This window comes from Drosophila obscura, unplaced genomic scaffold (assembly GCF_018151105.1).
Source record: "Drosophila obscura isolate BZ-5 IFL unplaced genomic scaffold, ASM1815110v1 contig_17, whole genome shotgun sequence".
Classification (NCBI taxonomy): domain Eukaryota; kingdom Metazoa; phylum Arthropoda; class Insecta; order Diptera; family Drosophilidae; genus Drosophila; species Drosophila obscura.
The window spans coordinates 1,216,652-1,240,214 of record NW_024542757.1 but is presented as its reverse complement, the minus strand read 5'-3'; the positions used below and the strand labels follow the sequence as shown (position 1 = coordinate 1,240,214).

The window sequence follows — 23,563 nt, the reverse complement described above, 5'->3', positions numbered from 1 at the left end:
AGGCACACATGACTGTTGCTCCTCCTGCCTGCCTCCTGTCTTCCTGTTCATACATATTTATAATAACTTTAATTAAGATTTTACAAGTAGATTATTTCTTAATAACAAAAACAACATCCAGATAGCAGCAGCAACAACAACAACAACAAGGAGTGCAAACATGAGACATACATCAGGCGGAACGACGGCACAGCAGAGCAGAGGCACAGCAGAGGCAGCGGCAGCGGCAGTATCAGAGTATCTGCCACAGATATTACGAGTAAGTAACGTTGACGTTGTTGTTTTTGGCCTTCTGCTGCTGCTCTTTTGGTCCTGTGTCTCTTCTCCGAGATGGAAGCCTGATATTCTAATTGATTAACTTCATTGGAGGGCCTCTCTCGCATTCATCAAAGGCGCTTCAGGGACCACACAAATTTCATAAATAGTTAACAGGGGATTTGCCAGCAGCGTCTAATTGGAATGGCAGGACTTTCTGCTAATAAATTCTCATTAAAGTTATGGGCTGGGGGAGGGCGGCGGGAGGCCTTAGAAATCGCATCTCCGGAGATTGAGGCTGGAGCCATAGTCAACCGCTGTGGTTGCACCCAGCCCAGCCAGAGTCTGGGGCCGACAACAAAGAGGAATAATTTCATTATGGCCAGCAAATCACACATCACATGTGCAATCTGTGTGTGTTCTCTTCTCTCTGCTGCTCTGCGCTTTTTTGTGTTTGTTTTGTGTGTGTTGTTGTAGCTGCATTTAGCCACAGCTGACTGCCGGCTGGAGTGTTGGAACCTTGGAAGTTCGAGAGGCTGCTGCAACGATGACTGCAGCCTGCTGCCTACTGCCTACATCCTGCTGCCATGTCCTTCAGGCAGTTAGCAGTGGCACTTAAAAATTAATTAGAGAACTTATAAACAAGTGGGGCAGCATGTGCAAAACTAACTCGAGCGGCAAATCAAACGGCACTTGACAAGAACGAGGACTACGACCACGTAGGATGCTAGGTATAGGAATGTTTGTTGGATGCCAAGGGGCTCTGCTCTGCTCTGCTCTCTCTCCCTCTCTCTCTCTCTTGGCTAAGGATGCCAGCAGTCTTGTATCCAGCAACTGCACCTGCACCTGTGGTGTGTGCCTCTAATTGTGATACCTCTCGCACCTTGCAACGACACACCCGACACCACATTTCATGAAAATTGTGTGTGTAATTATGCATTAAGTCGAGTCGGGCTCCACTTTTGCCGTTGGCGTTGGTATAAAATTTTAATTAGTTTGCCCAGCAGGAGGCAGAAGCCCACCCTCCTGCAGTTGACGAGGCAGTGGCTAACCGCCTAATATGTGCCCTAAAAAGCCAACGCCCTGGGGGCATCTACACAGCTCACAAACATTTCAAAATTTTGCGGTCCTTAAGCCACACAAATTTCTGCAGCTGACCAGCCCACAGATCGGAGATCCTGTCTCTATAACTTCAGGCTTCATCTTCAGGTGGAGACTCTGCCCTGGCTGCCTCTCTCGCTGTGCCACTCGCTGTGCCACTCTTGCAGCTTTGACGCATGTTGTTAGTGAAACAAAATGTTGGACAATTAATTTACGATAACATGTAATTGCGGTAAGTTAAGTAGTTTTGTTTGTAATGCCTCTCGATGACACACACACACACACACACAGGCAAGACACAGACGCTGACTGACGACAATGACTGGGACTCTTACTCGGACAGGGACAGGGACATGGACATGGACATGGACCCGTGTCTTGGTCTCAGACTCCGACACGGACTACGGGACACGGCTACAGACATTGACAACGACATGGGACATTGGACATGTGGTGAGGGGCGGGGGCCAACACACAGCTTCACGTCTAATGAAATTGTTGTCGAGTGGCCATCGAGTGCTCCGAAATGCTGCTGCTGGGCGTAGGGGAGGAGACGCCACTTCACATTTCTATTCGCCACGCCTTAAACTATATATCTGTATATATATATATATATATATAGAGTATGTACGCCTGTGAATTGCATTGTCATGATGTTGTCATGCCAATTATTTAATTTGTTGCCAGGAAACACACAAACACACACACACACACACGACAGGAGCAAAAACAAAAACGAACAGCTTCCGCCCCGTTCGGTTTTTGGGGGAAATGTGATTAGTGTGGAGTTGTTGTAGTTGTTGCTATTGTGGGGCATGTGCATTGCTGCCACCTTCTGGAACTCACAAAAATGTTTTCCTTTCCGACTCACCTCACCTCACATTCACATCAAATCTGTTAGAAATCAACTGCTCGGCCTCGGGTCTCCGTGCTGGCTGGACTCGTACATTCCTGAGAGAGAGGAACATTGCCTATACATTTCGGAATGTTTTGGCAGTAATTCTGTGTAACCAACAGAACAACGAAAAAACAACAAAAAAAACAACAACAGATTTATCATTAATAATTCAAACTGCATGGCTAATAAACCTGCCAGAGAACGAATCGGAGGCGGAGGCAGAGTACGAGTCTGAGTCCGAGTCCGAGTTCGAGTCCGAGGGCCCACTGAAATAATAATAAATAACTAAGTAAAACCCTGTAAACATGTGCATAATCCGAGCTCACTAAAACATATTCCCAGAGAAATAAAAAAACGAGGATGGGCAGGGCAATGGGGGGCAGCCACTGGTGGGGGGGGGGCTTACTTTTAATCCTCGACACACAATCGACACATTAATTTATCACTACGAAAACGTAGCATCGACACACAACAAACAAACAAAAAGCCTTTCAATTAATTCCAGAGCACAGGCCAGAAACGCGGACAAGGGGCAAGGGCAAGGGAAAGGGAGAGACGGGCAGGAGGCATGAGGCAAGTGGAGAAGCCCTCTATAAATACTTTATCGTCGTCTGGCAAATATTTTTCGGCATTTTTGGCTTTTGGCATATTGACTTATGAGCACTGATTTGTAAGCAGATTCTCTAGCGCCTTGAGCTTGCAATTAATTCATGTCCAGAGAAGATTTCTTTTTCCCAGCCATTTGTCTTCGCCAGAAAAAAAAAACAATAGAGAGAGAGGCAAAGGGGTGGCAGTAGCTCGAACGGAGACAGTAAGTCATCTGGGTGAGTGCATTTTTGGCAGTGCATCAGCGACACTTTCTGTGCTGTGCTGTGCGGTCTGGTCTGCAAATAGTTTACAGCCGCTTAGAGCCGGCCAAGGAAATACCAGAGCAATGTAATTACCAGGAGAGATGCCTGCCGCCTGCTTGCAAGTGGCGGCCACATTTGGCTACGGCAATGACCAAAAGAATGTGGCAGCAGGCAAGCAGGCAAGGAAATCCAAAGGTTCCTAGCACTGCTCTGTGTGCGCTCTCTGCTCTCTGTGCATATGCAAATGCCCGATGGCATTGAGGCAGAGCAACAGAGTAGAGATGCGCCCGCCAAGGATGTGGTAAGTAAATACTAAATTTAGTTGGCTTTGCCACACACACACACACACACACACACACCGCAGCGACATTTCCTCTTGGCAAGGCGTCAACATCTTTCTTGCTTCTCTCTCTCTTTCTCTGGCCCAGGCCCTGTCCCTGCCCCTCTCCCTATGTCTCTGCCACAACTTCAATTGTATGCACTCCCCGCTCTGTGCAGAAGAGACGAGTGGAGTAGAGTAGGAGTGGGGAGTGGGGAGTGCAGCGGATGATTCCTCTCTGCATAAGAAAATTATGCAAAATAGTAGCAAAGTTTCAATTTCCTTCTCCTAGCCGCCAAACAAAAAAAAAAATACCAGAGGGAGAGTGCAAAAAAAGGAACGAAAGGAGGATGGATGGAATTGCCAAAAGGAGTGGGTAGTGGGGAGTGGGGAGCTGCAGCACTGCTGAAATGTTGAACGAAATAAAGAAAATGCAAAGTACAAAATTGTGGTCTCGTATAAATAAGCGTAACTTATGAAAAGTTATGAGAAACTTTTTGCCTTTTACAAGCAATACGTAATTTGGGAATGTGTACTCGTACTCGCACTCTTACATGCATGTTGCATGCACCGCCCTCGGTGGCAGTGGCGAAATGGCGAAATGTCGAGATGGCGATGACTTTGACGATGACGCTGCCGGAGATGACGATCTGACGACAACTTTGACAAAACAGTTTCCATCTTTGGCGCGTAGTTGTTGAAACATGGCAAGAATGATATTGAAAATTAAACTTTTCGTGATGCCCTCCCCCCAGCCCACCCCTTGGTTATAGTTCAAAGGATTGGCGGGCGGGTGGGGGTGGGGTGGTGCCAAAATAGTTACTCCGAAAACTATAAATTGGGTATTTACGGAACGGCAAGTGCACTGAGCGCAAATAAACTAAAAAAAAAACTTTGAAAATCGTTTGAGGTTGGGTTTTGCTCTGAAAAGAAGAGCTCCAAAAACTGTACACCAAAATTAGAACTCCGAAAATATAAATAAAATATTAGTCCCCAAAATTGTACTCCGAAAAAATAATACCCATGTTATTCCGAAAAATGATTACGGAAAAATTCAATGGAAAATATGTTACGTACTCCGAAAATTGCAAGAATGCTATAATCCGAACATTGAGTTTCTGAAGCACTCGAAATATGTTAATGCTCGAGTGAGATTACTCCGAACTAAAGTTTTAACATCGGTTGTCAGTCTTATTTATAGCTATTTAGACTTAGTTCAGAATTAAAATTTTTAATTCGTTTGAGTTTGGGCTTCGCTCTGAAAAAGAAGAGCTCCGAAAAATTGTTCACCAAAAATTAAAACTCCGAAAAATATAAATAAAACATTAATCCCCAAAATTGTACTCCGAAAAAATGATACTCAATGTTATTCCGAAAAATGATTACGGAAAAATGCAATGGAAAATATGTTACGTACTCCGAAAATTGCAAGAATACTATTATCCGAACATTGAGTTTCTGCAGCTTGGAAAAACTCTCGAAATATGCTAATGCCCATGTGGGATTACTCCGAATTAAAGTTTTAACATCGGTTGTCAGTCTGCAACACTCACTCGTTGGGTATATTATATTTAATACTATTTAAGAACTTAAAGTTCAGAATTCCACACTGGAATTAATGGAAATATGTGCTTGCTCGTACATGTAGTATTCTGCTGCCCCTCCAAGGGGCAAACCGCACATTCTGCTGGGCACCAAGGCAGCAGCACGAAACTCAAATGTTTGAACGAGATTGTGTCAAAGTATCTTGGCCACTTATGCATATGCATAGGCATCCCGACCCGACCCAGGCCCGTCCTGTCTCCATTATAAAGGCAATAACCCAACGACAATGGCAGGACCGAAGCAGCCATTCCCCGTGCCCCCCGCACCATCCGCTTTCTCCATTTGAAAAGATAGTTTATAGTTTTAATTTTTCCCAATTTTCTTGGCAGACACAGGGACAGAGAATGTCTGTGTCTGTGTGTGTGTGTGTGTGTGTGTGCATGTAAAAAATTTGCATGCCACATAAGACAATTGGCTGTCAAGCGTCTTTAGCAAAAAGACAAAGATGTCTGGGGGGCGGGCAGTGGCAGCAGCAGCAGCAGCGCAGCTCGGCCAGAAAGGGTTTGTCGGGTTGCTATTTGATTAGGCCAAAAGCTTGTTAAGGAAATTTGACTGCCAACTTGGGTGAGTGGCTTCTGCTGGCAGTGCTGCTGCCGCTGCTGCTGCCGCCCGTGGTTGATGCTGCCGCTGCTACGGAATACTTTTGGCCTGGCCTGGCCTGCCTTTGGCTTCTGCCATCATTTGCATATAGTTTTGCCATATTTTCGCTTCGGGGGTTTCTTCTTCTTCGTCCCTTTTCTTTCTTTTTTTTTCTTGGTCGGTAAAACATTTTTCTTTGCCGCTGCGCAAATTTAGTTAAAATTTAAGTTTAAGTTGAATATTTTGCCAGCCACATGGTTCGTTGGCTTCAATGACAGGAGACAGGAGGCACAAGGCAGAGCAGAACAGAACGACTGAAAGGCGCAAAGTCAGAGCTGAATGGCAGTTGGTGGGTGGTGGGTGGGGGGGTGTTGGCTGCAGCTGGCTGGCTGGCTGGCTGCATAAGAAAATTGAAAACTATTTCGAGTGCTAACGAAGGTAAATATTGTTTCATTATGCAACAGTTTCCACAGCAAAGTTCTTTTCTCCCTTTTATCCTTTGGCCAGCAAATTGTTGCACAATCAAATTGCAGCTGCAGCAGCACCAGCAGCAGCAGCAGTTGCAGCAAGCGGTTGCAAGTGTTTATCCTTGGACATTGTGTCGAGAATGATATCTCTCTTTGTTGTGTCCTTAATTGCCATACGCAGGGGCAGTTTCAATGGAGAATATTCTCCGTTTGATTCTACGATTTTCGCATAATTTTTTTGTTTTTTTTTTTTTTTTTGCAGGCAGTTTTTGTAATTTGTTTTTGTTGAAAATAAATGCAATTAAAAGTTTCAATTAAAATAAAACACAGAACGAACCGCAGAGTGCCGCAGAGAGTAGCGCATTTAACTGAGTAAACATTATGCAATTATAAATAATTGAAGTGCGAAAGTCACGTACACGTACACGGACCCGGACCCGGACACGGGCAGTAGTGTTTTATGCGTGTTTTTCCATTGTTTAATGATATTAAATCCCTGGCAAATAAAGCACAAATACCGATGCTCGGTCGCACCGTGCGTATGATTAATGAGCCCAATTTACATGCCAATTTCCCATTGCCAATCATCGTTCGAAAGAGAGAGAGAGAGCCTTAAACTGTTCTACGGGGAACGGGTTGGGCCTTGGCCATTCCTTCTGTTCATTTTTGTCACATTTCCGAGACACTTTTCTCCACTCTATCGAATGGAATCGAACCCCAGACGAGTCCCGTTTTCGCATTGGAATTTATCCCTCCATCTAGTCCTCCCCATGCCCAATCTGCAAACCCAAAAAAGAACCAAAACATTTTAAATGTCAATTTATAAGTGACAATTGGGCCACAGCCACAGCCATATACCCACAGCCATCCCTGGTGGCCGCCTTGCATGCCATGCCCCCAAAGCATGTGCTAACAGTTTTTGTGGGGTAATATAATATGCACAGCATGGCTTATAATAATAAAAACGCCAGCAGGCCCTGCAGCAGGGCAGCAGAGAGGGAGAGAGTAGATGATGGAAGGGTATGCGGGGGATGCCGGACAGGAGAGGACAGGACAGGACAGCACTGACAGCTCGCGGCTGTCATACGCGTGATTGTCCCTTTGAAATATGAGAAGCTCTTTTCAATAACATTTGCCGTCGATGTCCCCCCTCCCTCACACACGCAATGCACAGTGGGGCACAGTGGGGCGAATAGCCACAGAAATGGGATTCGAATGGATATTATTTTAGATATATTTTCAGGCAGGAAACCAAGGTGTCTCCCCTTGCGAGTGGGGTCACATACCACAACTTGGGACAGGACAGCACAGGACAGCACAGTACAGCCATTCAGGATTCGCAGAATCAGAGTTATGTTTCGCATTTATTATGCCGCAGCCGTCGCTTCTGCGGTTGCTGTCCGTAACTGCCAGACCACATACCACCCCCACCCCCCTCCCCCATGCACAATACCGAACCCGAACCCACGCCCCCTGGGCCACCCCACCCCACCCCACCGCCCCGAACCGAAGCGAACCCCAAAGTTCGAATGTTTCGTTTGTAAATTAACTTTACAGCTCGCGGCGGCACGCATTTTTTAGCGCCGACTTTGGTTTTTGTTCTTTCTGTGTGTTTCCCTTTTCCCCTTTTCCCCTTTCTTGTCTTATTTTTTATTCACGTTTTTTGTTGTTTTTTTTTTTTGGTTTTGGACGTATCAAATGCAACGCATGCGCTACGCTACGCTACGGTCGATCCATGCCAACATTCCCCATATCGTTGTCGTTGTCGTCGTCTCTCCAGTCTCAGTCTCCGTCTCCGTCGCAGTCGGAGAACAAAAATTTTTTAAATTAAAAAAGTTTTTGCCAGTTGCCATTCGGCACGTACCAATACGCAACGACAAACGGCAGTAGGAGATATATAAATTCGAATGTATGTATAGATTTCTCTCCCACAGTCACAGTCACATCTCACTCCTCCTTCCTGCTCCTTCATTCTACCCACATTCTTCGATCGCCCGCACACGCATATCGCATATCGAAAGGGGGCTGTGCTGTGGCTAAGGGGCAGGGGTGGTGCGGGGCGTAATAAATGCGACAGAACTTCAGCATGCATAGCATGTCCATTTTCGCAGTGCCCCCCCACCCACCCCCCCACCCTTCCCTTAACCACTCTGTTTCAACAGATTTGGCTTGAAAATTTCGCTTTCTTTTTTCTCGACTTTATTTACGTCAATTTCTGCATTATATTTCCGCGTTTCCGGTTCGTCATGGCGGGGGAGTGGGGTGGGATGGTGGGGTAGTGGGGAATTCTTGTTCTATAATGAACCTCAACCTGTAAAGGGTTTCTGGAATCGTAGCTTTGATTAGGCAAAGGACACGGAGCCTCATCGAAATTTCAGTTCAACTCATTAATATTTGTACAGGGTAGCAAAGGCGTACAGCAGGGCATGTTGTGTCGCCAGGGAGTACATCATAATCCACAGAGGAGGAGGAGGAGCCACAGTGGAGGTTGCAACATCTCTGAAATCTCTTGCTTAGGCAAGAAAATGCACCGAGAATCATATCAATCGGGTAATTATTACATTCAGAATGAAGTTTACGCTTGCCGTCGGTATCTTTTAGTCGAAATATCTTGTATATTCTCACCATGTTGCTTTGCCAACCGAATGAAGTATAAATATAGTCAAGCAGAGGGAGAGACAGCCAGAGAGAACTTTGATATATTTGGAACCTTTGAAGGTCACAAATGGCATTCCGTTGCCCAGAGATGCGCAACATTCACTCGGTCCGTCAGTCACTTTGTCAGTCACTCCATCACTCATTCAGTCAGTCTGTTTTGGGCTGGAAGGGTGGTGAGGGGGGGGCGGCAGAGTCAACGCCTAAAGTTTTATTACTTTTGCTGGCTGTCAACAATGTTTGCTGGCTGTGCCCAGGCAGTGGGCAGAGGGTAGCGGGTACAGGGAGGGGTATGCCTTGGGGCAGGGAAATAGATGCATGAAGCGCCAGTAAATATTATGTGGCAGAGTTGCCAGCCAGGAAGAGAGAGAGAGAGAGGGGGTGCCCCAGCCTGCCTTGTGCTTATTTTTTAATATTTGAGCAAGGGCTACATGTCGTATGCGCAATGGCTACAGATGATACACCCTGCTTCATGCTGCATGCTCCTCCAATGCTCCACCATGCCATGCCGCAGACAGAGGGAGTCTCTCGCAAATATTTAATCTCTGTACGTCATTTGCCCGGCAATGATAATGTGCTCCGATGTTTGCATTTGGCTGCTGCTGCTGCTGCTGCTGCTCTCCTCCTCCCCGCTGCTAGTTGTTGGTTGTGGATTGTTGCTTGTTGGTTTGTTGGCTTGTTGGCTGTTTGGCTGGATTCCTACTCGTTGGTTGATGGCCAACTCAACAGCTAATATGCCACCACACACACAATGTTTGCCCATCGGCATTATTATTATTATTGTGTGTGCAAGCAGCAGCAGCAGCATCACCAGCTGCTCCTCCCCTGCTCCTGCTCCTGCTCCTGCTCCTACACCTACTCCCACACCAATCCCTTTTCCAATTCAACTTTCGGCAGAAACGCACTTCATTATACCCGCCTACGCCGCCGCTCCCAACTACTTTCTTTCACCACTCGTGGCAATACTTGTCCAATTTTTAACAATTTCCCATGCAGCGTGCTGCAAATGAAGTTGCTACAAAGTTCGTACTACTCCTTGCTGCTTCTGCTCATCTGCATAACAGCGGGGCTATGGGCGGCGGATGGGTGTGGAAGCTAGAATGTATGCAGAAATCTAAAATATACCCGAAAGCGTTCGCTACTTAAGAAAATTGTTTGCCAACTTTGGAATGAACGCAAAAATTTGACTGCTGTATGTATGCTACTTGTGTGTGTGTGTGTGCGTGTCTCTTTATGTTCGTGTGTGTGTGTGTGTGTGTGTGTAATAATATTCAAATTGGCAAAATCCATTATGATCGCAAATATTATTTCAACAAGCAGAGGGCCACGGCACCGCAGGCGTAACGAAGCATCGCAGTCACAAGAAAAACCCTATATATGAGAGAGAGAAGAATAAAAAGAGAGCCGGTTGTTCCCAACTGAATACTACAGCAGTGCAAAAAGCCAGAAAGCTGAGCTCAGCTTTCTATAAGAAATAAATGAAATAGTGCCCCGATCCTGCCCACAACAGATGTAGAAAGCCCCCCATCGAAGGGAGAATGAACCCAAGCCAAATCCGCACAAATCACAGCCAAAGTCAGCCATAGCTAATCCTCACTGTACTGCTGGGAAGCCAATCCCAGCCTCTGCATAGCTCAAATGTACAGCCAATGGCACGGGAAATGGGTTAAAAGTGTTGACAGTCGAACAAAGCGCAAATTATACTACGCCCGCAGTACGAGGGCGTGGCATTGACTTTCCCATGGAAATAGTTATCAAATCTCATCTCTTTTTTGACGGGAGTGTGGGTGGCTGGGTGGCTGGGTGGCTTGGTGGAAAGCTGTTGAAATATTTGCACACGATATTGGCAATTGAGTTAACAGAAAGATTGAACACAAATATCACAGAAGGAAATGCATTAATGGGTCAACGAGAGGAGAGAAGAGAGAGAAGCAGCAGCAATAAACAGCCGAATGGAGAGAGAGAGAGAAAAAAAAAGAAAAAGGAGAAACTCCAGAGGAAATAAATATAAAAAAAAAAATGCCGGAAAATACTCGCACTGTACGAATACTACACAAACGGACTGTGTGTGTGCGTGGGGGTGGGGTACCGAAAATTATGTAAATTTAATCAAAATAAGTAGCAGCAGACGCGGATTGTCGGAGCTGAGGCTAAAAGCGGCTTATACCAACACAGTGTTCGTCGGCCAAGAGCAGTGCCAATGGCAACAACAGGGCGGATGGATAATAAGGATACAGCCACCACCCAGCATCCTGCGCCCACGATGGATGCTAAGTAGCCGCCGTTCCAGCCACATGCTGTCAACGCGCTAAACCCAACAACAAAATCATCTTCCCAAATAACCAACAACCGACGGCGACAACAACGCCCGGAGAACGGAGAACGGACAACGAGGCATAAATAAGAGCGAAAAAACAAGAATAAACGATGGAGTGGCACCTAACAACTGTTAGGTACCCTCTAAGTGGCAAGTATCCAAGGAATCAATCTGCGTGGAATAAGTGGGGCAAAAAACTAAGGAAATTCCGAGCTAAAACCACTCATATGAAAGCGTCCCAGAGCAGAGTTCAATATCTTTGAGCACAAATAATGACAAAAACCTACTTCCTTCCTGTAATCCATCCCAATACACCCCTTGAACTCCTCAAAGTAGAGAGTGCTGCAAATTCCACTTGGAGCGGGCAGAAATTATGTGTAATAGAGGGTTGGGGTGGGGGTCTTGTCGAGATGGCTAAGAGGCTGAAGACTGAAGACTCAAGCGAAATAAGTCATAAAGCCACCGCCATGGCAAACAATAAAAAATGTTTAATGCCTCTTATTGTTTGGGGCAAGCCGCCTAATGTCCGCCTGCAGGAGGCCAAGGCAAGAGGCAATCCAGAGCCAGAGCCAGAGAGGCAGAGCAGGCGATGCTGATGCTGCCACAAACGTATTTACTCGGTACTCTTACCAGGCCAAAGGGAAATAGTCACCGCACAACCTTTGCGTTTCCCATGATCTCTGCACAGACTCTGCACTCTGACCTCTCTCTACCATTGGGCAGATAATGAAATTTACAATTAGAGCATAATTTTACTCTACCGGGAAAGGAGAGATTACAAATTATTACAAATTCCACATCCTGTTTGCTGCTCAATTGAATTCTCTTTAATGGCTGGACATTTAAGGTGCTCTCAAATTGCATTTTCCATCGTTTTTCGCTTATAATTTGGGGCGCACCAAGAGTTTTTAATGAAATGGCAGTCCAGCAGCAGTAAATGGAATTTAACTTGCATGCGGAACTTGTCACCGAAACGATTATAATTATTTGTGTGAAAAAGTATCTGGAAATTAAAATTAAATGGTTCAAATAAATAAATAATTTAACGAAATTTTATATCGATTACAGTTATCGGATTATCCAAATTAGTCATTGCAATATTCACATTAGTTAGAAAGAAAAAGTTTCATGAATGTATCGAATCGATCATTTCGAATCGAAATTATCGTTTAATATCGATTATCGTAAATGTTTATTAGTGGAATTAAGTTAGCTATCGAATGTATCGAGCATTCATTATGTTATGCCTAGAACATCAGTGCTAATTTAATGAACTCTCTTGCACACTCCCCAGTTTTCCCTTCCTCTCTCCACTCTTCCCTTTCTCTATCGCGCTCTCTATCTCGTTCTCTCTCTCGCTTCGCCTACAACTTTCCCATTTCTGCTTCTACCGCTAAAATAAAGTTAATGTACAACAAAGCATTTTTATGGCTCCACCGCAAAAATGTTCTAATAAATGCAAACTACATTTACTGGTACTCTCCAAACACACACACACGCTGCAAGGCCTTTGTCCCACTCACACACACACACACACACACTTATACAGATTCACAGTTACATACACATACACAAAAAACCGAAAAACCATTTTGAAGCACATTTTAACATCATTTTAGACATTTTTTGCACTTAATTAAGTGTAATTAAATTTGCGCTGCTTACTCGCACAATTTTCCAACGCCCACACTTCCCCGCCTCTGCCACCCCCTCTGCCTTGTCCACAATTTTCCTTTGAGTGGGGGGGGAGGGGGTGTGGAAAGCATGCCTACTAGTAGTTTTTGGGGCTCTGCTCCACTTGAAGTTTTGCCAAAACGCCGCCACAGCCCGAGTGCCATTTACATTTTTGTTTTTTGTTTTTTTTTTTGTAACGAGAGTTGTTCGCTTTTCAGGAAGGGTGCGTGGTTTGCAGGGGGGCGTGGAGCAGGGGGTGGCACTGCTCTAAACGGAAAGTGTTAGCAGAATATTGAATAGGGGGGGGTGGGTGGGGAGAGTACATCTTTAACATTGATAAATGTAAGCAAATGGATGGCAAATTGGGAAAATAGCAAAGTTAAATTCGAGGAAACCCCATCGAAAGGATCCTTTCCTATGGCAACTAGACAAGAAAGTGAGGCGATCCTTGCTCCTCCGATTCGTTGGCCACATTCTTGCGATACCCCCTGCGATATGCCCTGCCAAAGAGAGCACATTGAATACCTCTCTGTCTCTGTTTCTTTCTCGTGTGTGTGTTTCTTTTCTGTGAAATCCAATATTTCCCTTGCCATAATTAGCCCCAGCAATCGAGGGTCTCTGGATGGATTTTTGGCACCACAAAAGCTGGGACTCTCGGACTTTGTTTGCGCTGCCGAAACTGTGCAGCGTGGGGCAGTAGCTGTTGCCGCAGCCACCAGTAATACTCTCGAACTCTCGTACCAGTAGCATGAACGAACAATGCCAGAACGTCAATCGCTTTGGGGGAGGGGGGATGGATGGCCGCCGCCTGCCTGTGGGGACTCGTGCGTTGCGGCGTTATGTATACGCCCCGTTCCGTTCTGTTCTATGCCGTCTATGCCGTTCCGTCTACGTGTGTTGCCTGTGTACGTACGTGCCTGTGTGTGTGTGTGTGTGTGTGTGTGTGTTGCCGGATGTCATATTGCAAAATTGAATTTTTGGTTGCAACCGCCGCCACAGCTGTTTGCCTCGTCATCATTGCAATGATTTTGAATTGTTGACATCGAAGCCATCGAAGCAGCAGCAGCAGAAGCAGCGAAGGAAGGCAAGCAGCCCCCCTCCCCCTGTCCTGTATGCTGTCTCCTGTATAGCATATCCTCCCCATTGACAATATCAGGCTATCAGCTTTATTTGATGTTTAGCAATTTCCTGATTTATCCCTCATGTCATTTCCGGTTTGCATTTGTATGCGCTCTGGCCACGTCACGGGAGAGGGTCCAGCAGCAGCAGCGGCAGCAGCACGAAAAGAATTCCGTGCCACACAAAAATATGATAAGCATTGAAATGAAATTTTATGCTTTCCACAGCAGATATCAACCACGCCCCCCCCCATAGCACTCCTCCCATTCACCACTAACTTATGTATCTTTGTATCTGTTTTACGTGATTTTCAATGGCATTTCCTGCTTGCAGCAGCAGCAGCACAGCCAGAAGAGTGCTTCAATTTGTTGCCTATTTTTGTGGCTTTTGTTGATTCGATTTATCAATATTTATGCTGCAGTTTATCCCTTGGACAAATGATACGTTTTGATTACCTAAACGAAAAGATACATTTTGGGGGCAGAGAATACTTTTTCGAAGGAGAGTTCTGCTAGCAAGCCAATGGCATCCTTTTGGGCGTGCATTCAAGATTCAACCAGCAGCATTATTCATTCAACATTCATTATTTGGCTGCGTTTCCACATTAAATACATTTCAATATGAAAAAGTTCACAGTTCATTAGAAATTTCAAGTTAATTAAAATGCTCCAACATCATACAATCAATTGGATTTACAGACCGCAACAAAACACACACACACACACATGGCACACCCTCCTGCACACCCAGGACCCTTCACTCTACATCTGCCCGGCAGCTGCCTTTTGGCTCCTTTTGTTCTGTTCTGTTCTTTTTTTTTTGTTTTTGTTCAGGAAACATTATTTTTATGCAAAACATGAACATTTAATAGAACGCTATACGAATTTTTAATGAGGTTTTTCCAGCCGTAAAAAGCAATGGCAGCAGACGGAGGCAGCAGGCATGAGGCAGTGTGGCATGTGTGGGCGTGGCTTTCCTTTTTTCGTGTGTATGAAGCATTTTACATGTTTTATGAGTTTCCCTCCCTCTCCCCTTCTCTCTCTCTCTTTTGCTCAGGTGCAGCGCCCCCCCATCACCGTTTTACGGCTGTGGCGCCCCACACTCCGGATGTACCCCACGTACGGGTAATCAAATCAGTTGGTGCCCCATCTGCGTGCGTCACATAAATTTGCCAACATTTAGCAGATAATGAGCCACAATTAGCAAATGGCCAAAGCCACACAGAAAACGAGAGAGAGAGAAAGAGAGAGAGAGACGCAGAGAGGAGTCACTCTCTCCCTAAGAATTAGCTGACAAATCCAAAGGTAACTTTCTGGCAGATTTTATGACAACATTTTTGAAGGGCAGTTCTCTGGCAGAGACCTCCTGCACTCCCTAGAGTCCTCTGCAACTTCGTGCCACACCCCTCGCAAGTCTCTTCTGCCGCAGAGTCTCTTTTGATAACCCTGAAAGAGGATCCCATCCCCATCCTTCTGCAGAACTCCTCCAATGTCCCATGTCCCCATGTCCAATGTCCAGTCAAATCTTTGGCATTAATTTCTCAAAGCCGCCGCTCCGTGCCCCTCCCTGTGTGCCACTCCTAAGTAAATTATCGTGTTTCCACCTTTCCAGCGGCACTCAGTCACTGGCTTTCATGGGTAAACACATCTTATAAATTATTCAGAAACGCAAAAAAGCTATTTGCAACACTTTACCGTTGGCGCAGAGAGGGGGGCAGTGCTGGGTGCTGGGCAGACATTTTTTAGCATTTCTTTTTGGCGGCGGGGCGGCAACGATGTCGCAGCAATCACTCAAAAACTGTGGCGCCGCAACATATGCGTGTGCGGAGGGAGGAGGAGCTGGAGCTGGAGTCCGAAGGGAAAACTCTGCATCTTCGCAGGTAAGCCCGGAAAAAAAGCATGACAAATGAAATGTTCAACTTGCGCTTAAAGCCAGCAACAACAAACGCCCCCCCCCCCTTACACCACACCCAACCCTGAGGCAAGGAAAAATAAATTTTTGTAGTATATTTTTTGGAGCGAAGTAAACTGAAGTTGACTTGAGGCAGGGACTTGACTGGGGGGAGTAGCAGTGTGTAGTGGCATGGCATCGTGTTTTTTGGCCTGACAAAGTGGCTCGTCTTACTGCCAGTGTGGGGCGGCGGAAAGGGGCTGGCTGGCTGTCCAGAACCACCCCACTTCATGCTACCCCTTGAGTTCTTGTGGGTAGCTTCTTCCTTGGCTGCTTGGCTGCTTGGCTGCTCCTGGTGGCGGCGGGCTTCCTTTTGCGAGCTGTCGCACGCTAAAGCTTCGCTCAAATATTTAACTTAAGTAAGCGTTTGTAATTAATTTCACGCTTAATACTGACACTCTACCGCGCTTTTCAACACTTTTTCTCACTCCATTTCGTGCACCCGTGCTTCCCGTTGCCTGCTCCATTTTATGGCATAATAAACACGCATTTTATAATAAAGTCAAAAAAATTGACTGCATAATTTATGGGTCAGAGTGGGAGAGTCGGTGAGAGAGAGGGAGGCAAGAGAGTGTTTTGTGGCAGGCGCTCTCTTCCCTTTTTTGGTCGTAATTGATGTTCTTTGCCCTGCAATTAACCCTCCCCTTCCGCGCAGCCCCTTAACCGCTGTTTGGGAACCCACTTGAAAGATTTATTCTTTTTGTGGACGAGTTATGTGACGCGAAGAGTTTTGCCTTTTGGCTGAGAGATGTCTACCAATTACACGCAATTAACTGCCGCACAAATGTCGCGCACGCATGCCACAAATGAGGTGGGGCAGCTAAGCTTTTCTTATGTGGAAAAGAGTCTGTAAAGAAAATATATAATGGAGAGGCTGCAGATTACTTGCTTCTGGGAATCGCAAGTACTTTCATCTTCGAGAAAAAGAAATCTCGAATAGAAACCACTCCAATAAAAGGAGTCAAATGTGGGGGGGTGTAAATGGGGCCAAAATATCGGCAGAAGAGGCCCTCCGGGGCACTCCTTTAATTTATGATTACTTTTTTCTGTTTCAAATCTTCGAACAACCGGAGAGATAGAAACTCGACTCATTGTCATGCTTTGGCGTTGGCTTTGGCGTTGGCGTTTCATTCGCATTTCATTATCGACAGCTGTCGCCTGTCAATCCTTCACAGTGTTCCGCGCGGATGGAGGGGGGAGTGGTGAGTGGTGAGTGGGGGATGTGTGCCACATATTTTACATGCTCCGGCTATTGACAACGCATATTGATCATCCTTTAGCATAAATCGTTGTGGCAACAGAATGCTGCATTTTCCTGCTCTGCGCTGCTCTGCTCTGCTCTGCTGCATATGCGATGCATTGCAATTTCGACTGCGATGAGATGCGATGCTGGAAAGCGATTATTCCACTTTCTGTTTCCTGCTTTTTTTCCCCTCTGCCGCTGTTGCTGCTGCTGCTGCTGCTGCTGCTGTGCATAATTCATGACTGAGTAGTACTGTATATTAACTGCTGTCATGTTTAATTAATTTTCTGTTTGGCCAATTAGCATGCAACTGGAGTTGGAGTGAGGTGGAGGAAGCTTCCTGCTGCCTGCCTGCCTGCCACATGTATCAGCAGCAGCAGCAGCAGCAAATTGAATTTTGTTCAAATGCAAACCGAATATCTGCATCTTTTCCCGCATCTGCATCCCCTGTATCTTTCGGGGTCGAGCTGTGCGATTGTGGAAATGTTTGCCCTCTGAAGGGGAAGAGAAATGTAACAATTAGTCGCACAGGCAGTGCCTGCCTGCCAGTCCCTCCCTCCTCTTAGCTGCACAGATGTAATTTCAAATCTGTAAAATGTATCTTATGCCTGGCAACAGAGTCTGTCTGCTCCCCCCCCAAAATTCATGCCACAATCCCTGCCCTGCCCTGGCCTAGCCTGCCCTTTCCACTGTTATTCCCTTAATTATTTATGCAATTCATTTTTGGCTAAACTAATAAGTTCTTGCTGCTGTTGTTTTATCTCACAATGAAATAGTAGAGACGCTATGCAAATTACACACGCACACACACATGCACCCACACACACGTATGTCTCTCGCATATTCATTGAAACCAAATGAGCTGTGAGCTGTGAGCTGTGAGAGGCCCTGCAAGTCCTGCTGGATGTGTTGCTCCTTTCGTAAGCTCCAACGAATTATGACTGGCAGAGATCTTTGTCTCTGGCTTTGCCTCTCTGCCTCTGCCCCCTATGCAGCCATCTACCTGAAGACTACCCGAAACGAAAGTACTGCTACATTTACTTAATCAAACACATTTCTGATAAGCCAAATGGAAAATGCTTTTCCCCCAACAGATTTAGTACACTTTTCCCATGTGGAAGTGGCTGCATTTACATGCTCATATAATATATATTCTACTGCTAATGGAAGGAAGGTATGGCAATCGGATGGAGCACCTTTTCAGTAGAACAGAAACATCTTCAAAATATTCAAATGACTTCACCGTAAACATTCAAATTATCCTCACTACTGGAGTGACTAATTCTCAGGGGAGCAACATACAGAAAATGCATACGGAAATAAATAAACATTAGTTTGGTTTCTGCTATGGACTGATCCTTCGCTGGAGGATAAAAAATAAAATAAATTAAAAATGAACAAATTCTCGGGCTTTATTTTTCTCTCGTTCTCTTTAACAGAAAGTCAAAGAAATGAAACAAGAAAAACTGCAAGATCGAAGCGAAGCAGCTGATTACCGCGTGCCTCGTGGCTAGCTGCAGCTGCACTGCAGTTGTGGCAGTATGTGGCATTGAATCACCTGACTTTGCTCAGTTATATTTATTATTTATGTACTTCCGCATATAGACACGACACACTCCACTTTCCATGAACCCATTGGGACAGTCGAACGACAGGCTGAAGGTTATTGGGTCAAAGCCAGATAAGGAAGACCTTGGCCACCTTCGTGGATAAGCAAACAGTTTGCCCCTCCACCCGATAAGACTGCAAATACTCGCAAGCTACGCGGCTGGTGGGCTGGTGGGCTGGTGGGTCTGTTGACTTTTGGCCGCCGATAAGTTTCGTATAAAACCAGAGCCAAGAGGCAGAGTCCCCAATCAGTCAGAGAAATGTTCTACTCGCTGGGATTTGCATTCGGGCTGTCGCTGCTTCTTGGGGCGGCGTCTGCTGGCACTCCTGCCACCGATGGACGCATTGTGGGCGGCATGCAGGTGTCCACCATCGGGGAGTTTCCCTACCAGGCCTCCGTGCAGCTGAATGGCCAGCACATCTGCGGCGGCGCCGTCATCGGGGATCACTTTGTGCTGACGGCCGCCCACTGCTTCGAGGCGCTGGAACCCTGGAGCGTCCTCGACTACAGCGTGCGGGTGGGCTCCAGCGAGCACGCGACTGGCGGCCACTTGCTCAGCCTGCAGCAGATCATTCCCCACGGCGGCTACAATCCCCAGAGCCACGACAACGACCTGGCGCTGCTCATCCTCAATGCCAGGCTCAATTTCACCGAGCAGCTGCAGGCGGTGCCCCTGGCCAGCGCACAGGAGCGGCCCACACCCGGAACGCGTCTTCTGGTCAGCGGCTGGGGCTTCCAGAGCGAGGAAGCAGCCGCAGAGCAGCAGATCGATGCTGGCTCTGGCTCTGGCGCTGGTGTGGCCTCCATTCTGCGCTACGTGGACGTGGACCACGTGGACATCGGACAGTGCCGTCTCGCCTACCGCCGGGTGCTGCCCATCACCCAGGGCATGCTCTGCGCGGCCCGCGCCGGCCACGACAGCTGCCAGGGCGACTCTGGGGGGCCGCTGGTCGGCTTCCAGGAGGACGGCCGTGCGACGCTGTACGGTATCGTGTCCTGGGGCCTGGGCTGTGCCAATCCGGACTACCCTGGCGTCTACACCAGTGTGGCGGCCTTTCGCCGCTGGATCGATGCACAGGTGGGGGCCTGGGGCTGGAACGCCCTACTGGGCGGCTGGAGTGGAGTGCAGTGAACGGGAGCGAAGCTCGTCTTGGGTGTTCGATGCATAAGTTAAGTTACCTGCTGCCGACCGCATTTACCACCAGCATTTGCTTTTCTTGCTGTGATTTCATTTGAATAAATCAATTGCCACACACACATTTCGCCGCACATTTGTTGCCACAAAACCGCAGCACACACACACCAGACCAGGCCTAAACCACTGGGTGGGAGAGAGTTCGTTAGTCCCTCAGCCCTCAGCCAGCCTGTCAGTCGCAGGAGTCATTTAGTCATTTAGTCAGTTGGCTGCTGCGGTTTTCACACTTTTTTGGCAGCTGCTGCCCTGCTGTCTGTCTGCCCCTCTGCCCATCTGCCCGTCTGTCGTTTATCTCTGGTGTTATTTCAATTTCTGTTTGGCTTATTTGTTGGCCAAGAGCCCAAAAAAGAGCCCAGAGTCGAGTCGAGTCGAGTGTGTGGTGTGGTGTGGTGTGGTTCAATGAACCGCCGCTTGCCACCAAATTGGATTGGCTTTCAACTTGCGGATTTGCGCCCTAATCTCGATACTCGGCTAATCGGCACACAGCAATCGAATAAATTGGCGCGGCTTAAAATTGCAAAACGGGCCTAAAGGCAAGAGAACTCAACTCAACTCAACTCAGCTCCTCAATCCTCAATCCCCGAGGGCCATAAATAAGCATAACTGTCGACAGAAAAAATAAACAGCCTCCACCCAAAAGGCAGGGAGGAGCGTGGCAGAGCCGTTCTTCATTTTTTTTCTGCCTGGAACAGGCAACAAATTTCCCTTCTAGAGCCCTGAATTAAAGCTGCAAGAATTATGTAATTTTTCACATAAATTGCCATGGAAAATATCGTTCGCCAGACAAGTTTTCGCCACCTGGCATGGGAATTATTCGACTTGCCAAAGCTTCGAGCATCGAAATCTATTTCTCTCTCCTCTCCCTTATTTCCCACACAGTTTTCTCTCCTTTGCTGTCAATTCTCTCTCTCCCCAAAACAGCCACAAAAACTCTCAGCACTCCATATGGAATTATCGTACATCAAAACAGGTAAATAAATAAATATATTGTGAAACAAATTAATCAAAAAAGGAACCTACGGATGGCTGCCTTCTACCGCTGACAGGATGAGTGGAAAACTGCTGTCTGGTGTCCTGAATGGCGTGCTCTGTGGCATTGGCGCGTACGGCTGCTGCAAGCTGGATCCCCTCGTGCAGCCCTTTGGCTACGTCGCCTGCGTACTGGCCTACACGCATGGCACCCTGGGACTGATCGGCTCGCTGCGGCACGCCCAGAACTGCCACAGCCCGCACTTGTGCCTCACGCGCACCCTCATGGAGGTCGGCCAGGTGACGCTGATCAACACCCAGTTCTACCACTCGTCGATGGGCAGCCGCAGAGCGCTGCTGTTTGGCCTGTCCATGGGCGGATTCGGCTACCTGGCGGTCAGGATGCCCAAAGTGATCTTGTGGCGCACGGCCATCGGATTCTTGAACGTGTTGTGTCTGCTCTGCATCGCCAGGCACACCGATGCCATGGGCAGCCACGTGCTGATGGCCCTCCTGTATGCGCTGGGCAGCGATGGCGTCTACTACCTGAAGGCCAATGCGCACGCCAGCTGCGGCGAGCGACTGTACGAAGTGTGCAGCATTGGCATCACTCACTTGGCCATAAGGGCATTCCGGGCCAAGCTGTAGAAGGGTTCAACCTGCCCGCAGCCAGCAGCCATCAGTTTGTTATATTTTTTAAAAGAATTAATAGAAATACAAAAAGAAGAAAAGAAAACTCTAGACCACGTTGCAGATTGCATTTTCCACTGTTAGCAGTGTGCCCCATGCACCATGCTACATTCGTTGCATGCACAAAACCCTTCAGAAGGGGGGTGTGTCTGTGTGTGTGTGTGTGGGTGTGGGTGTGTGTGTTTCTAGTTCTGTAACTCATTTGCAACTAAACTGAGTTCATTAAAGTTAATTTGAACGTGCAACATTGGAATGCTACGCGGCAAGGTAAGACAGAGAGAGAGAGAGGGTGGGAGGGAGAGTGGAGGGCGGTGGAGAGAGGGGACTCCTAGGGCTGCTGGCTACGTGGCTTAGCGTCGATAAGTTTGACATTTGCGCAACGTAAAATGACAACTGGGGAAAACGAAGCCAAGACAGGTACGTGGTACGGGTGCAAGGGTGCAAGGGGGCACGGGGGCCTGCACCTGCAAAATGAAAAAGTTGCCAACACTCGGCTGACATTTGCATTTGTCTTTGACGCACAGACACAGAGACAGAGCGAGAGAGAGAGAGAGAGAGAGAGAGGAGCACGCGTAAGTAGGAAAAAGAAAAACCTTTCAAATTAGGAGACACAAACTCCCTGGCCATGGAGTTGTCATCGCGCAGCACGTCTCCATCGTTCGTGAGGCGAGAGGCAAAAGAAATATGCAAATAATTAGCTACGGGGCAAAAAAAAAATTGTATTCCAACAAAAAATAGTGGGGAAACAACTGCAGAGAGGTGCAACTGCAACTGCCACTGCCACTGCCACTGCAACTCCTTCTCCGACTCCACTAATCAATTTGATGGAGAAGGAGCAGCACCGCCAGCCCCATTCCCTTCCCTCTTCTGTCGCTCCTTCAAAGGATAGGCAACTCAAAAACAAAGACATAAAGCGAGGCATTAGGAAGATTTGCATTGCCAAGCAGCTCGTACGAGTGGCACTTCTCTCCGTGCTACATACATACATCTATATCTATATATATTCCCTCCCTAGACAGCTTTTGCACACTTTGCCGCTTTTGTTATTCCGCGTATTATGTTGCCACATGCCACACACTCCACACACGCCACTTACATGGGGCACTAGCAAGCGAAAAGAATGCCACGCTTACCTGTAAAAAAGTGTACCCCTAATGGGGGGTATGCGAGTAGCATTGCCAGATATTCCCTGCATGCCAAAGGGTATGGTATCCCAAGCAGATGCAAAAACATTCCTGTGCGTAAGGTAAGCGAGGGAAACGCTGACGGGGGGACACAGTCAGAATGGGAGTGGCAGTGGGAGTGGGAAAGCTCGAATGGAAATGCTGAAAGGCACTAAAAGTATTATCTAAATGATAATTTGTTGCGTTGTGTTTGTGGCGTAATGCAATACATATGTACATAGAAATGAAGGCAAACAATAGATAGAATAGAATAGAATATGCTCTCCATGCTCTTTTTTTCTATTTACTTTTTCACTCTATCTCTCACTCTGTCACTCCTTCTTACCCTCCCCCACTCCCTTTCCCTTCCCCTTGCTCTGCCTCGCATTCGACTCATGGAAAATGTATGAAAAGTGTATTTCCGCTTCCTTTTTTTTCCACGTGCAGTCTGTCTTGGCATCGCTTGCTTTTTTGTTTTTTGTTTTAAAGGTTATTTGGTGTTCGCATTCAATGAACATTTCCTTAGCCTTATCCGAAAGCTTCTTCATCTAATAAATATCTTTATCGTGGATGCTTTGGCTCTGCTGCTGCTGCTGCCGCTGCTGCTGCTGCTGCTGCCGCTGCTGCTGCTGCTGCTGCTGCCGTTTCTGTTTCTGTTTTGCAGCAAAACTACTTCTCGTAAATAAACAATGCCCAAGGACATGGACATGGACATGGACAAGGGACCCAACCCTCCCCCTATAGATAAGTTTGTCAATTTGCAAAACTATTTATTCGCAGCCTTTTAACCCGAAAAAGAACTCAATCGAATGGGATAGAGAGAGGGAGAGAGCGAGAGCGATTCCAATGGCATGTGGCATCGCTTTGGGGGCTGCTTTGCCGCTTTACCTGCACTTTGGAGATC

At 47.0% G+C, this 23,563-nt stretch overlaps 2 protein-coding genes across 2 annotated transcripts in view; both read left to right on the top strand.

Annotated features, from left to right (window-relative positions):
* The window catches only part of LOC111080956, a 94,469-nt gene extending 72,922 nt beyond the window's left edge, over positions 1-21,547 (top strand). The window contains exons 2-3 of the mRNA XM_041592079.1: positions 20,717-20,807; positions 20,875-21,547. Coding sequence (XP_041448013.1) covers positions 20,885-21,454 — 570 coding nt within the window. The 5' untranslated portion in view covers positions 20,717-20,807; positions 20,875-20,884 and the 3' untranslated portion in view covers positions 21,455-21,547. The remainder of the gene's footprint in view (positions 1-20,716; positions 20,808-20,874) is intronic.
* On the top strand, positions 18,863-19,896 carry LOC111080955 (trypsin beta). The gene has a single exon (XM_022376838.2). The coding sequence runs from the start codon at positions 18,902-18,904 to the stop codon at positions 19,772-19,774; it is 873 nt and encodes a 290-aa protein (XP_022232530.2). The 5' UTR covers positions 18,863-18,901; the 3' UTR covers positions 19,775-19,896.
* Positions 21,548-23,563: the final 2,016 nt, after the last annotated feature.